General features: G+C 40.7%; 1 protein-coding gene and 2 long non-coding RNA genes across 4 annotated transcripts; 1 reads left to right on the top strand and 2 right to left on the bottom strand.

Annotated features, from left to right (window-relative positions):
- The first annotated feature begins 375 nt into the window (after positions 1-375).
- Positions 376-1,175, top strand: LOC139026832 (uncharacterized). Its single transcript, XR_011478774.1, has 2 exons — positions 376-954; positions 1,106-1,175. It is a non-coding gene; the product is annotated as an uncharacterized lncRNA (long non-coding RNA).
- A 601-nt stretch (positions 1,176-1,776) lies between these two features.
- LOC112078612 (ladderlectin-like) lies at positions 1,777-6,939 on the bottom strand. Of its 2 annotated transcripts, none has more exons than XM_024144790.2 (6): positions 6,833-6,939; positions 4,324-4,389; positions 4,083-4,183; positions 3,479-3,655; positions 2,640-2,748; positions 1,777-2,006 (listed from the first exon to the last, which is right to left on the bottom strand). In XM_024144790.2, exons 2-6 carry the CDS (start codon positions 4,379-4,381, stop codon positions 1,915-1,917), a joined length of 537 nt encoding a protein of 178 aa, XP_024000558.1. In that variant the 5' UTR covers positions 4,382-4,389; positions 6,833-6,939; the 3' UTR covers positions 1,777-1,914. The 2 variants fall into 2 exon arrangements, with proteins under 2 accessions (XP_024000558.1, XP_024000559.1); XM_024144791.2 differs by lacking the exon at positions 6,833-6,939 and adding an exon at positions 5,523-5,616.
- A 1,710-nt stretch (positions 6,940-8,649) lies between these two features.
- On the bottom strand, positions 8,650-8,917 carry LOC139026831 (uncharacterized). The gene is made up of 2 exons (XR_011478773.1): positions 8,839-8,917; positions 8,650-8,763 (listed from the first exon to the last, which is right to left on the bottom strand). It is a non-coding gene; the product is annotated as an uncharacterized lncRNA (long non-coding RNA).
- Positions 8,918-16,382: the final 7,465 nt, after the last annotated feature.

The raw sequence follows: 16,382 nt of genomic DNA, 5'->3' as shown, positions 1-16,382 counted from the left end.
CATTTCTTGTGGGAGTCCGGGGAGTGCATTCCGACAAAGATCAGCAAAGTTAAGTTTAGATTTATATTGCTTTTTGAGTTTTGTTGACATGATTTGGCGGGTAACTGTATGGCTTGCTATTGTGGCTGAACGCCGTTTTCAGATTATTGAATATTGTGTTTTGCCGTAAAGCTTTTTGAAATCTGACACAGCGGTTGTATTAAGAACAAGTGTATCTTTAATTAAAGTTGATGAGTATTTATGTTATTTGACGTGGCTCTCTGCAAATTCGGAGGCATTTCTGAACATGGTGCCAATGTAAACTAAATTATTAAATATAAATATTAACTTTATCAAACAAAACATTTATGTATTGTGTAACATGAAGTCCTATGAGTGTCATCTGATGAAGATCAAAGGTTAGTGATTCATATGTCTATTTCTGCTTTTTGTGACTCCTGTCTTTGGCTGGAAAAATGAGTCTGATTTTGCGGTGACCTAACAATCGTTTATGGTGATTTCGCTGAAAAAACTATTTGAAAACGGTCCCTTGGTGGGATTAATAAGATTACCTTTAAAATGGTATGAGATACATGTTTGAGGACTTATGAGATTTTTGTTGTTTGAATTTGGCCCCCTGCACATCATCTGGCTGTTGTCATATCGATCCCGTTAGCGGGATTTCAGCCATAAGAAATTTTAACTGAAAAATGAAAAGATCTAGGAGATGTTTGTCCCTTGTATGATGTAAATATTGTTTGATACCATCTATTTTCCAATCTTAAACAGAAAATAGTCCCAATTCAATGGATAATGAGGTAAGATAAGGTTAGCTGTATTGCGTGCAGAAGACTGAACTGCTCACTTGCCTGCAGGTACACAGACAAGGCATGTCAATTGGTATGTAACGCAGATCACATCCACCTCCTTTACTTCTTCAATTAATACCACATGGACCTCTACGTTATGGACAAGGTATTATAACTTAACAAAAGTTGTCCCCACAAAAACCAAGGTATGAAATCTGTCATGTGCTTGTTTTGTTATTCTGTATAATAAAAAAGTTCAGACTTCAACCTCCCTACATTGCTGATGAATATAACCAGAATCCTGTTCGATGTTGCAGTGCATGGTGAGCATTCTGGCTATGGATAGAGAATAAACACCCCAGATATAAAACATTGGACTTGATGCTCCGCTGGCATTTCACCTCATGATTTAATTTTTTCTTCAAGGATCACTTACAAGGGTTCCACCTAGTTACAATTTGAAGAAACCCTAAAGGATACTCCAGGAACCTGCGACTGAGTGGCACAGCAGTGAAAGGCACTGCATCTCAGTGCAAGATTTGCTACAGTACCTGGTTCAAATCCAGGCTGTAGCACATTCAGCCATGATAGAGTCCCCTTGGGCAGCGCACAATTGGCCCAGCGCCGTCCGGAGTAGGTTGTCATTGTAAGCTAGAAAGTGGATTTGCCTAGGTGAATATAAACCATGTATTTTTAGAGTGGTGACAAAAAACAGGCATAATGCTTAATGACCTTTTCAGTTCTATATAACACAATTTATGAAACAAATATTCAGAAACAAATCAACCTTCAGTATCTGAAACATATTGCGTAATTTCACAGGTGTACATTTACTAAAAATTATGCACAATGACAGTTATGTCCTGGTGGCACAGTCGAGCATGGCACTTGCAACATCAGGGTTGTGGGTTTGAGTCCCACAGGGGACCAGTAAGAAAAAGTACTAACTAAAACGTATCATTCATGTTCAATAACTCATGAGACAAAATAGTGTCCACATTTTATTGGCTGCAAACAATTCGTCAACATTTGTGTAGTAACTGAGACTTCATTTAACAGCAACAAAGTATTTGACGTTACAATGAAGTATTAAGGATGCAGACACTACAGAATAGCATTGCTGCTTTTAATGTATAGTCTGGCGAAGAGGCAGGAGTCTCAGGGAGCACACCGAGGGCAAGCTCCTTCCACATAATTCATTGTTCCAACGCTGTTGACCTGAAGACGAAACACAAACGAAATACTCATATGTACACACAGTAGGAAAGTCTATATGAGAATAAATACACTGCTCAAAAATAAAGGGAACACTTAAACACAATGTAACTCCAAGTCAATCACACTTCTGTGAAATCAAACTGTCCACATAAGCAGCAACACTGATTGACAATAAATTTTACATGCTGTTGCGCAAATGGAATAGACTAGTGGTTAGGATTCGGCGCTCTCACCGCCGCGGCTTTTGTGGAGCGATGGGTAACGACGCTTCATGGGTGTCAGTTGATGTGTGCAGAGGGTCCCTGGTTCACGCCCGAGGTCGGGGCGAGGGGACGTACTAAAGTTATACTGTTACATTAAATACACCTGCAGAATCACTCCTTTATTGGGGGTCTCTTGCTAATTGCCTATAATTTCCCCCTTTTGTCTATTCCATTTGCACAACAGCATGTAAAATTTATTGTCAATCAGTGTTGCTGCTTAAGTGGACAGTTTGATTTCACAGAAGTGTGATTGACTTGGAGTTACAGTGTGTTGTTTAAGTGTTCCCTTTATTTTTTGAGCAGTGTAGTTAAATGAACTAAGAATAAGTTTAATTTGATGACTGGATCAGTGAATGACAGCTTACTGTACCTCCAAAGTTGATATGAATACAAGTGTCTCTGGCACCAGCATCGGGCTTTCCTTTAGCCCAGTTCTGGTGATCAAAGTCGGAGCCATCGCTCCAGAACCACCGCCTGTCCTGAAAGGGGAAAGTGGGGTTTCAGAATACAAACTAAATGTAGTCCTTTCTATTCCACCTGAAACAAAAGTTGAAGCTACCACTACTTCAAAACCATCCGACTGGGACTGTTGCTTGTGTAAAGAACATGAGCCTATTCCTCACATTTGCAATCATCAATGCATTTCAAAGACCATAACTAGTCTACAACTGTTGAAGCTAGAAACCCCATACACACGTTTACAAGACTGTCTGAAATATATTACTTTGTTCAAATTTATACTTTACTAGAACTGCTATAAATGTACAAAAGCCTCCTAATGAAGTGGAGTTAAATACATTGAAGTAATTTAGTAGATTAATCTAGAATGACTTACAGGATCAATTAGGGTTAAGGGTGTTGCTCAAGGGCACATCAGATTTCACACAGTGAGCTCTGGGATTCAAACAGCCTTGCCTTTATTAGCCCCAATGTCTTAACAGCGAGGCTTCCTATCTCCTGGGCACTCTTGATATTTTATATGGAACCCATTACAGTAGCTGTTAAAAAGCAGCAGCTACTCTTCCCGGGGTCCACACAAAGCATTAGGCACAGCTCAGAAAGAACTACATAAACAAATTACAAGTAGCTAACATGCTACAACTGACATTGTATTTTTTTTAACCAGGTTTGATGTTCACTTGAGCAAGATGATGGAACGGAGTTCCTTGCAATAATGGCTCTATATAACGCTGTGCTTACTGGTCCCACCTTATCAGAATTAAATCCGCCAATCCAGGTAGGAGGGAAACCAACATTCTTCACCAAGACCAACGCCTGTAGAAACTGATCCTCCTCGGAGCTGTGCACAGATACCAGGTTTGCGCCAAGGTACTTCACAACGTTGGGTACAGACACCAGTTGATCACCAAGGGACACACAGTGCCTCTAGAGAAGAAAGTATTTATTTAACTAGGCAAGTCAGTGAAGAAATGCATTATCTACAATAACAGCCAAGCAGTAGATGGGAACAAAGACACTTCATGTATTAGTCAGTCGGCCAGCCTAGCTGAGAATCTGTCTTCTGGACTCTCAACCAAATATTGACCAGCACAACTAATTCCCTTTTAAAACATACTCTTAAAGATACTAGTTTATCTGCGTTTTAAGCCATGTCCCGTGGGTCCCAATATACAGGGGGCACGACTCCACATTAAATATTCAAAAGTATAGAGAATTCCCATCTTAAAGGGAAGTTCAGTATTTCACATCAGTCATGTGTTGCCGTTTAAGAAAATATCACCTTTAAGGTAATGTCAGAGCTAATTTCAATTAAACTTCCACTTCAAATTCACAGTAGATGTAAGGGTGATACCTCWGCTTCAGGCCAGCTCCTTGTAGTCTTGACAAACATTAAGCAGCTTGATCCAAATTTGGTCCAACCGGAAGGACACAAGTCTTCTTCTAGAATTGAATCTGTAAGGAGAAGTTACATGTGGCTTTAAAGGCTAGTGGAGAAAGATATACAAATCACAGCTACAATATTATTTGTAAATCAGTCAGTCACCTCTGCTACAAGAAACATACAGATCGAGTCAAGAAAAGTGGACTCTTACTTGCATCTCCCAGAGCAAAGGCAGCACTGAGAAGCAGAAGACTGGTCAACATGGTCATGGAGTCTCCTGAGAGAAACATAGAGTGAAGCCATCAAAACCAAGTCCGAGTACTTCAGCGTGTAGGGGAAGTGTTCCCCTGACCTCTCCACATACCCCAGAATTACACTTATCAGATGTATCCCAGTACTAATCACAGATTCAACTAATGAAGGACTAGGCATCTTCCTCCACATACAGTAGATTAGAACAGGAATATGTCTGCTTTCCTAAACACCAACCTATTCCCTAAGCAGGGATGAGAAGAAATTCTGGGCAGGTATTTCTCTCCACTCDGACAGGAGTAATAGAGTTCTAGTTCCCAAATGTAGAAATGCCCTGCAGCTTTGGGTATTGCCAAATCTTTCAGAATGCTGACATTAAGATAAACAAAATTTATCTGGGCTATTATTATGAACAAAAATTAAAAGCACAGTACAAAAGGCTGGCAGGTAAGGCTTAAGGCTTGTAACACAGTAAGTAAGGGAAATGGCCATCAGGAAAGGCTGTGATAAGATGTGGTGCTGGAGGGAATACACCACATTAACATACGACTGACCAGTAAGCTACACCACAGCCCAATATTAGACCTATTAATAATGAAGCAAGAGTCAAGGACATTCCATAGCAACAGCTTGCTAGAACTGGTTCAATGAGGTACCTGCTAGCAGCATGTGTCCCACCTCTGAAGATCAATCCATAATACACTAAGAGTTCTGATTAGTCACCATTACAGCACTGATCAATAACTAACTAGTTTAGACAACTACCCATCAAATAGCTGCAATGTTTGTTCTTGCACGTCCATGTTTCCTCTACTTCCAGTCTGGCCCAGCATGGTGGCCATAGTGAGGTGGATTACAAGAGCCGAGCACAACATGGAATCATTTTTGATTATAGGGGGGGTGAAAGTAAAACAGTCATTTCATAGTGCTTGATTCACCGAGCAGAACAGTCCACAGGATTATAGTTATAAGACACATTCTGCTAGCAGGGACATTTTGGACCATGTCTCATCCACAAGCTGTAACACTTCACTTCAGTTATATTAAAGGTAGCTAGGCCAGTATTAGACCCATAACAATACACAAGCTAGGATGAACAGGATATTATGTCACAACGCAGGAGTTTAAAACCTAGAAGTTACAATAGCAGAAACTTACTTTAGCCAACCAACAACAGGAACAATAAAGAACTGGGACACCACAAACACTGAACCAACCCAGGTTAAACATGCTGCTATATACCATAAGAATGGAAGAGGAATTGGTGATTAGCAGAGTGAGTTCAGGTGTGGTGAGTTAGCAGGAGAGGGGCGTGTCCAGAGGGTAATTGGGCGTTTGTGAAATTAGCATTATCCTTCAAAACAAGTGCACTACATTTGTCCAGCGCAACATATTCACTATGGGCTCTGGTCAAAAGTAGTGCACTTCATAGGGAATAGAGGGCTATTTGGGATGAGATTGAGTCCTACGTCTCCCTCCTCTCCTTTTTAAGGACCCATCCAGTCAGACCCCTCCCTCTTGATTTTTGTGAGGAGGTTGGTGGAGATGGCGGTAGCAAAAGTGTCATTTGAAGTTGAAATCAAGTTGAGTACAGTTAGCGAGAAAGATGAGTGGAGAACAGTGAAGTCCAAGAATGGAAYAAAAAGGGTTCAAATTGTTGTGGAAAATGACTGATTAATCRTTGTGTGTTGGAGTACGTGATGTCATCACGTAACCATAAAGCGTCAATCCTTTAAATATAAAAGCAAAGGGTTTTATTTTGACTTGTATTATGCCCACTGCATGCATTTTTTTTTATAACCTAACAAACACGTATACAAAACACAGGGCTGAAACCCATTCAAAAGAGCTAAGAGTACCTCAAATAATTACACGGGATGAGACTCGTAATCATCTATGCACAATACAAGCGGCACGAAAGCCAAAACAAGGCACAGGTACTCACACGACCAACGGACATTGGAACAATAAATGGAATGAGAACAAAGGGCACAAACATACAATTACTATTCAGGGGAGAATACGTGGACCAGGTGTGGGCAATGACACAGTTCAGTTCCTAGAGGCCAGTGACGTTGGCCTCCGAAACCGGTGCACGGAAAGAGCAACAGTACCGGAGGGATCCGTGACAGAGAGGTTAAGGAAACCCTGTGTAAGCTACAAAACTTATGCAACTGCTAAGGCAGCATTTTCCCAACTCGGTCCTGGTGATCCCAGGTATCATCTCTTCAACCACTTACAATAGATTCTCCTTGCACACAGGAACATGGATGCTTCCTAAATGGCTTATTATCCCCTATGTAGTGCACTACTTTGGACCAGGGCCCACAGTGAACTAAATAGAGAATTGCTCAGGGCCACAAAGGTAATATGGACCCTTGTCTAAAGTAGCTCACTACTAAGGGAATAGGAGGTCAGTTGGGACATAGACAGGTACAGTATTAGATGAACAGATGTTGAAATCTCACCTTCTGAAGTCTTCAGTTGTAGCTTCACTTCTTCAGAGATCTTCAAAGGTCTTCACTGGGTCTCTCTCTGTCCTGCATGTGAGTTGAGTTCTACCTCTCCCGCAACTCCTATTTAAGGACCCGTCCAGTCAGACCCCTCCCTCTATTTTTCTCAATCTCTCTCTCATCCTTCAACCCTCCGCATACATTCTGTCCAGCCCAAAACCTGCTGGACCTGTCCGACATCTATTTGTTTGACAGGGTTGGAGTCAATTCAAAGTGAAGGTATTCAACTTTTGTAACACATTCATGTGCTGCATATTGGGTCACAWTATGGTTATGAAGATACTTAATTCTACCTAATTGAAGCTGATGAAGATGTAGTCTGAAGTGCATTACAATGTCTTGGAAACACAATGATATTTCAGAAGGAGATAAATAATGAGCAGGAAAACCTCTTGTCATCATTGTGATGTCACCAGATAGACTTTAGTTGCAGCATCATTTTTAACTCCGGAATGTTGAATTCATTTGAATTACGCCGTCTCTTAACTGACCTTTTTGCCCAGAATGTTGGGCAACTGATCTAGAGCTCCAATGAATAGCAACCGTCGTCAAGTCCAACAACTTGGAAGAGCTCATGTTTACAACACATGAAATCCATTGAGAGGATTACAAAAAAGGTAGAGTTTTTTTGAAAAACAATAGTTTAAATGGCTACATATTTTTAACAGTGCACCAGAGATACTTGCTACTGATTCCTGAAATGCAGAGTCTGTTGGAGTTCTTTCAAATACAAAATATTATTTTGTTATTTGTTTTCTGGCTCAGCTGGTTAGCGACTCTGTCTCATTGACAACCCAATTTTGCTAATGGCCAGCTATCTATCCTGTTAATATAACTTGTTTTGTTAGCTAGGTAATGTTAGCTAGGTAAGTTAGCCATGTTATGAACACAACTCTCATCGGCTGTCGACATAAGAATTCCATTTGAGCACTAGCTAGTTAGCTCCAAAAGTGGTTGGTAACTTTTGGCTGCATGCTGACAGCGCATTCAGAGCCATTAATTGAAATAATCGACTTGTATTTATTTCCAGAGTTTCCTGGTCTTTGCATTAACAAGATATTCATTTCCAGCATCTTTCAGACCGTTGAAAATGCAACAAAAAGAGAGGAGTCCTCCCGGGCACAGCCTGCCCCACCACTCCCAATGATTCTCAGCTAGCGGTGGCTATTTTTAGCAGAAGTTTGTGGGTTTTTACATAATCACAGTGCAAAAGTATTGTGCAAAAAATACCATAAACCACATAATATCTGTGTGATTTAATTTAAAACAGTCTGCAAGATAAGAGGTAATAGATTAATGTCTTAAGGCTAAAGTATTGAAAGAGAGATATGCCCTAGGACCAGCAGCATTCCTTTGTGAGGAGGAGAGAAGGTGGGAAAGGGTGAATAGCTAGCGTGCCTTTTCTTTGTGAGGATCAAGCCTCTCTTTCACCAAACCTTGTCATCAACGTGACCTTCTGTATTTCTGGAAGAACAGGACAATGGAATAGATGGATGACGTATGTCCCACATAGAACCCTGTTCCCTACATAGTGGACTAGTTGTGACCCTATAGGCCCTGGTCAAAAGCAGTGTACTATGTAGGGAATGTCTTGCAATAGGTTTATTGTGTAAGATGGTTATTATTGTACCCCTGTAGCAAAATATGTTGTCTTAAAAAGTTKATTTAAAAGAATCCAACTCCTTCCTCCATTTCCCAGAAATGGACAGGTTCAGATGAATTGTTCAGCATATCAAAACGACAATAAAGAAAGTAAAATTGACAGTTTAATCTCTGGATTTCTTCATTTATTTTAATGGAACGTGAATCAGTTCCTGTAGTACAGTAAAGACAACTGTCCMTCTTTTCAACATCTTCGTTCCAATGGCTTTCATCTACGTTCACATCTACAATTACAGACAAAAACAACATTCAGAATCTGCTGCAAAGGATTAACATTTAGTGAATGAGTGAGTGTGTACCTTGGTGAAACAGTTGATCTTGGTGGCGTATTAGTACCCCGGATCTTCTGTCCAGTACTGTTCACACACCAACAGTAACCTACCAGAAATGGACAAGTTAAAAACATGTTACATATAAACTCAGCAAAAAAAGAAATGTCCTCTCACTGTCAAATGCGTATTTTTCGTTTATTTGTATGAACATTACAAGATTCAACAACTGAGACATAAACTGAACAAGTTCCACAGACATGTGACTAACAGAAATGGAAAAATGTCCCTGAACAAAGGGGGGGGGGGTCAAAATCAAAAGTAACAGTCAGTATCTGCTGGCCATCAGCTGCATTAAGAACTGCAGTGCATTCCTCCTCATGGACTGCACCAGATTTGCCCGTTCTTGCTGTGAGATGTTACCCCACTCTTCCCAAGGCACCTGCAAGATGAGCAACTTTAGCTAGCATGTGTAGTACACGTGTCCAAACGCTGGCGCAGATGCAGGCAAATGTCGGACGAAAACTTCAAAAAGTTATATTACAGTCGAAAAAACTGGTCAAACTTCGTAGAGAATCAATCCTCAGGGTGTTGTTATCATAATAGCCAATAACGTTCCAAACGGAGCATTTCTTCATGTCTGTATAAGTAATGGCACACATTGCCGTTTCATGACTAGCGCACGTGACCAGGAACTAGCATTCTGCCAGACCACTGACTCAAATAGCTCCCATCCGGCCCCACATCACACAGAGGCTTCATCCACGCTCTACAGACTGGTGACATCTAGTGGAAGGCATAGGAAGTGCAAACAGATCCATATATTACAGGGAATTGAATAGCGATGACTTTCACATCGACCTTCTCAGAAACTCACTTCCTGTTTGGAAGTTTGGCTGCCATATGAGTTCTGTTTAACACAGACATAATTCAAATATTTTAGAAACTTTAGAGTTTTTCTATCCAATATATAATATGCATTATTAGCATCTGGGACATATGATATTGTTATATGTTAATTGGAGGCAGTTCACTTTTATTTTATTTATTTACCGTTATTTTACCAGGTAAGTGACTGAAACACGTTCTCATTTGCAGCAACGACCTGGGGAATAGTTACAGGGAGAGGAGGGGATGAATGAGCCAATTATAAACTGGGATTATTAGGTACCATGATGGTTTGAGGGCCAGATTGGGAATTTAGCCAGGACACCGGGGTTAACACCCCTACTCTTACGATAAGTGCATGGGATCTTTAATGACCTCAGAGAGTCAGGACACCCGTTTAACGTCCCATCCGAAAGACGGCACCCTACTATGGGCACGCGATTCTTCCAAAGTGAAAATGCTGCCCCCTATCCCAAACAGGTTAATAGATTAACACACTAACTAATGGCCCGACAAACGGATCTCTGTTGGGTTAATGAGGCAACTAGTCACACCTGTGACAGTTCCTTTAAAAGGAGAGGTGGAAGAGGGAGACCATAACTCCAGACAACAAGAGAGACACAGTGAACCCTATTGGAAAGAGTGCAGAAGGTGAGCGTGCATCATTATTTAATAGACTATCTGCATCTCAAATGGTACCTTGATGTTATGTGGCCCTTGTCAAATGTAGTGCACTATATTGTTGTGCATTTTTGTGGAGCTGCCCCCTGAATTTAAGCGCATAGACTAATCCGTACCTTTGCAGTAAATGGGTAGTGTCTGACTATCTGTAATGCTTCCCTTTCCCTATGTAGTTCATTGTAGGCCCTCGTCAAAGGTTGTTCACTACATAAGGAATGTGGAGCCATTTGGAAGGATACATATTCCTGTGTGCCAGGCTAATCTATTGTATGTGGTTGAAGAAATGATACTTGAGTTTTGGCAGAAGACTAGTAGCACCGTGTTGCCCATACTTGCTTCTTGGGGTCCTCAGGACTGGGTTTAGAAAATGCTGCTTTGGCAGTTGCGTAAGTTTTGTACCTAACAGTGGGTTTCCTTAACCTCTCCTCTAGTACCCACAGCCATTCCAGATTTAAAATGCTCAACTAATCTTACACTCTTTCTCTCTCCGGAGACGATCACCATGGCAACATTGACCATCATTCTGCTTGTCAGCACAGCTTTTGCTCTGGGAGGTAAGCGTGACATACCTGACACCTACTCACCTACATTTTAATAAAAACATTAGTTGTTGTTGCTCTGTCCTACTTCATACACATGTAGGTATTAATATGCAGGTGTGAAATGGAAATGTGTTTCTATTCATAACCGGTTCTCCATGGGACACCCTCTGAGAGGTCAGACATTATCAACCTTGACACTGGAGGAATGAAGGTTGTGCCTTGCAGCAGGGCACATAGATGGATATATGAACTTGTCAGCTCACTGATTTGAACTGCTGGCCCAACTCTCAAACAGCAGGCTACCTGCCACTCCTCTAGTTCCAGAGATGTATATTGGTGTCTAGATGCTGAACTCAGGTATTCTGATATGAACGGTTTGATCATTCAACTGAATGTATGATTGGATTGTCGGCCAACTATCAGGAAATAACACTGATACAATTTCCAGTCTTAGTTTCATCAGCTCTTCTACAAAACACAAACAGAATTGCACAGGCCTTTTCAAAAAAGTAGCATGACTTCAATATTTAGACAGGAAGTACCTAGCTTACATATGAAATGGAACCCTAATCCGTATAAATTACTTCTGAATAGGGCCCTTAGTGGACGCACAATGATTCCAGAATGTATGTCATGAATTGTATGTTGTCCTGCAATGTTATGGTCACATTACAATGTATGTTACCTGTGTCCAGATGCTACGATACGACCCAAGACCCCATGTGAGGATGCTAGAGATGCCGCTTTAAATGGCTCAATTGGAGCCTACGTCCCCACGTGTGATTACAATGGACAATACACCCCCGAGCAATGTTGGGGCTCTACAGGTTAACACTGGRGCACACGCACAAAATAATCAATTCAGTTGAATGTGACAATTCAATGTGTTTATATTGTATATGCAACATGTCTTTCTGGTAGGTTACTGTTGGTGTGTGACCAGTACCGGACAGAAGATCCCGGGTACTGAGACTCCACCAGGCACTGCTATCAACTGTTCCACCAAGGTGTGTGTGTGTATATACATACTCTTTCACTAAATGTTACTTCTTTGCAGCTGGTTATTGATGTGTATTTTTTTTGTTTTCTAATTGTAGATGAAGGTGTTGTGAGTAAGATTAGAAGACTGAAGTTGTTTTAACTGTACTACAGGAACTATTTGCAAATAAATCTGGAATCCAATAACTTGTTGATTTACTTACTTCTTTGTTGGTGTGATATGTGAACATATGTATCTGAACTGTATTTCTGGAATGGAGGAGGAGTAGGACTGTTATGGTGACTGTATACCCAACGGCAGTTAGGACATGAAGGCAGTAAATTCCACGTGACATTAGTAATTGAGCTTCTCCAAGCTCTGATGCTGCTGATGGTCATTAGTAGTCTTCTACCACACTTGCTAACTGCCTGGTACCAGCACTCTATTGTCCCTCTAATCATCTGCATCTAACTCTGATTGGTGGAAGTCAGAAAGATTTGACATCCGGAAGGGGTTTTGCGGGGTTTAGTCACGTGCACCAGGTCAGCAGGCCGTTTTATGCCTATGGCTCTTGGGTCATGAATGGGGATCAAGCCTATCTCGGTGACACCCACGAACGCAACTGAAAAGTTTAGAAAATAATTAGCATCCTAACTCTGACTGCAGGACTTGGACTGTGGAATCAAATCTGTCAGTATTTCAATTCAGCAGAGTCCACAATCAGAACCATGCTACTCTGAGGCTGTAGAATTGTCCCAGGCCACAGAGGGATGAAAGACCCCTTTACTGAGTCTACATCATCACATTTCACTAAATCATTCCATTGTTTGCTTCTTGCATTATATCATCCTGTAAAATAAAGTACATGCTCTTCATCTTTACATGAGTAAATGTTGTATTAGAACTTGTAGGATGACTTGATGAAAGATGATTCATATCTCCTGGTTTCGTTACATGTAGATGCCATCTGATCTTTTAGGGCCAGACTGATCTATTCATGTTCAGGGTACTTCATGTTCATGCCCATATTTGGAGGCAGGGAGGAAACTTGCCTGAACATGGTCAGTACAGTATTAGCTAGCTAGAATGTATTGGTGATTCACATGATTGCCCTCTGTGAACAGGACATCCAAGAAGTGAAATGAATAACTTTAGTGGGGTAAGTAAATGTTCAGCCTATAATTTGCTAAATAGTTAATTTATAACTAGAACGCACACCACATGACAAAGAATGTGGTCACCTGCTCATCAAACATATTCAAAAATCATGGAGTTGGTTCCCCCCCCTTAAAACTGCCTCAAGTCTTCCGGGAAGGCCTTGCACTAGATGTCAGAACATTGCTGTGGGGGATGTGCTTCCATTCAGCTACAACAGCTTTAGTGAGGTCGGGCACTGATTTTAGGCGATTAGGCCTGGCTCACAGTTGGCGTTCCAATTCATCCCAAAAGTATTCGATGGGGTTGAGGTCAGGGCTCTGTGCAGGACAGTCAAGTTCTTCCACACCAATCTCATCAAACCATTTCTGTATAAACCTGCACGGGGGGGATTGTCATTCTGAAACAGGAAAGGGCCTTCCCCAAACTGATGGAACAAATTGGAAGCACAGAATCGTCTACAATGTCATTGTAGCAATAGGATTTGCCTTCACTGGAACTAAGGTGCCCAAACCAAGAACAACAGCACCAGACCATTATTCCTTCTCCACCAAACTTTACAGTTGGCACTATGCATTCGGGCAGGTCGCATTATCCTGGCATCTGCCATATCCAGATACGTCAGTCGGACTGCCAGATGGTGACAAATCACTCCTGAGATCGCATTTCCACTGCTCCAATTGCGGTGAGTTTCACACCGCTCCAGTCGACTCCTGCCATTGAGCATGGTGATCTTAGGGTTGTGTGCGGCTGCTCGGCCATGCAAACCCATTTCTTAACTTCTTTGGGCTGCAAGCCCGATGTCGGGCACAATATGACAACAGCCAGGCCAAGTGCAGGGCGCGGAATTCAAAATATATTTTTTAGAAATATTTAACTTTCAGACATTAACAAGTCCAATACAGCAAATGAAAGACACAGATCTTGTGAATCCAGCCAATATTTCAGATTTTCTAAGTGTTTTACAGCAAAAACACAATATAGCGTTATATTAGCTTACCACAATAGCAAACATCACAACAGCATTGATTCAAGCCAAAAATAGCGATAACGTATAAACCACCAAAATATATAAATTTTTTCACTAACCTTCTCAGAATTCTTCAGATGACAGTCCTATAACATCATATTACACAATGCATATAGAGTTTGTTCGAAAATGTGCATATTTAGCGGCACAAATCGTGGTTATACAATGAGAAAAGTAGCCAATGAGAGATTGGGGAGGACCTACTGTCAGGACTCTGAGTGAGACAGATCACATTGACTTTGGAGAGTAGGGATGTACAGCTGACAAGAGCCCTGGGTTTAATCTTCGTTGGTGTCTTTGCTGATGGAGAGCATACTCTCTGCATCACTTTTCTGAAGCTCTCAGCCTATAAGTCAACCAAGGCAGGGATCAGGATGCTATTTACCACCTCCAATACTGGCTGTTTATGTGCCCAATCGATGAGCAGCAAGTCCCCTAACAGTAATCTGTTATTAATGAAAAACAGGAAAGGTACATCAACAGAATTGATTAGATTTACAGTATGTAGGAAATCAAAAACACATGTTAATCCATATCAAATTTTAAAAAAACGTAAATATAACAAGTGTATACCTTTCATATTTTTTAGCAATTACTCTATATCAAATGTGTGGTCTCCATTGTTTGCAACTTATCATCTTCCTCATCTAGACGTTTACATTTACCAAAGTGGCAAACGCATATAACATCATATCATCCAAATACAGGTGGCAAGACAAAGTATATGAACCCTATTGGAATTATCTGAATTTCTGCATAAATTGGTCATTAAAATTGATTGAATCTTCATCTAAGTCACAACACAGATTAACACATTCTGCTTAAACTAATAACACACAAATTATTGTTATTTCATTGGTCTATACTGAATACATCATTTAAACATTCACAGTGTAAGTTGAAAAAGTATGTGAAACCGCTAGGCTAATGACTTCTCCAAAAGCTAATTGGAGTCAATTAGAGTACAATCATTGAGACCAGATTAGAGATGTTGGAGATTGGAGATGTTGGAGATGTTGGGTTAGAGCTGCCCTAAAAAAACACTCAGTTTGCTATTCACAAGAAGCATTGCCTGATGTGAACCATGTCTCAAACAAAGAGGTCTCAGAAGACCCAAGATTAAGAATTGTTGACTTGCATAAAGCTGGAAAGGGTTACAAAAGATTCTCTAAAATCCTTGATGTTCATCACTCCACGGTTAGACAAATTGTATATAAATGGAGAAAGATTCAGCACTGTTGCTACTCTCCCTAGGAGTAGCCGTCCTGCAAAGATGACTGCAAGAGCACAGCGCAGATGCTCAATGAGGTTAAGAAGAATCTTAGAGTGTTTAGCTGAAGACTTAAAGAAATCTTCTGGAACATCCTAACATCTCTGTTGACGAGTCTACGATATGTAAAACACTAAACAAGAATGGTGTTCATGGGGAGGACACCATGGAAGAAGCCACCGACTGCCAAATAAAAACATTGCTGCACGTTTGAAGTTCGCAAAAGAGCATCTGGATGTTCCACAGCGCTACTGGCAAAATTCTGTGGAGAGATGAAACTAAAGTTGAGTTTTTTGAAAGGAACACACAACGCTGTGTGGAGAAAAAAAAGCACAGCCACACCAACATCCAAAACCTCATCCCAACAGTAAGACAGGGTTTGAAAAAGGGACATTTCTTTTTTGTACTTTTTCCACCCTGCACTGTGAATTGTTTACACGGTGAGTTCAATAAAGACATGAAAAAGTAATAAATGTTGTGTGTGTTATTAGTTTAAACCTCTAACTTCCTCACCAAACCCGGGTCCGGGAGCACCCCACCATAAAAAAGCTGACTAGCATAGGCTAGCATAGCTCACAAGGAATATAGCATCTAAAATATATTAAATCACAAGTCCAGACACCAAATGAAAGATACACATCTTGTGAATCTAGCCATCATTTTCTGATTTTTAAAATGTTTTACAGGGAAGACACAAATGTTAAATCTATTAGCTAACCACGTTAGCAAAAGACACCACTTCTTTACTCCACCATTTTTTTACTCCATCAGTAGCATCACAAATTCGACCAAATAAAGATATAAATAGCCACTAACCAAGAAAACAACCTCATCAGATGACAGGCTTGATAACATATTTATGGTATAGCATATGTTTTGTTAGAAAAATTTGCATATTTCAGGTTAAATCATAGTTTACCATTGCAGCCACTATCACAACTCTCACCAAAGCGACTAGAATAACTACAGAGACCATCGTGTATTAGCTAATTACTCATCATAAAACATTTCTAAAAAATACACAGCGTA

The sequence above is a fragment of the Salvelinus sp. IW2-2015 genome, unplaced genomic scaffold (assembly GCF_002910315.2).
Source record: "Salvelinus sp. IW2-2015 unplaced genomic scaffold, ASM291031v2 Un_scaffold5960, whole genome shotgun sequence".
NCBI classification, from domain to species: Eukaryota; Metazoa; Chordata; class Actinopteri; order Salmoniformes; family Salmonidae; genus Salvelinus; species Salvelinus sp. IW2-2015.
This window is presented reverse-complemented; position numbering and strand designations above follow the sequence as displayed.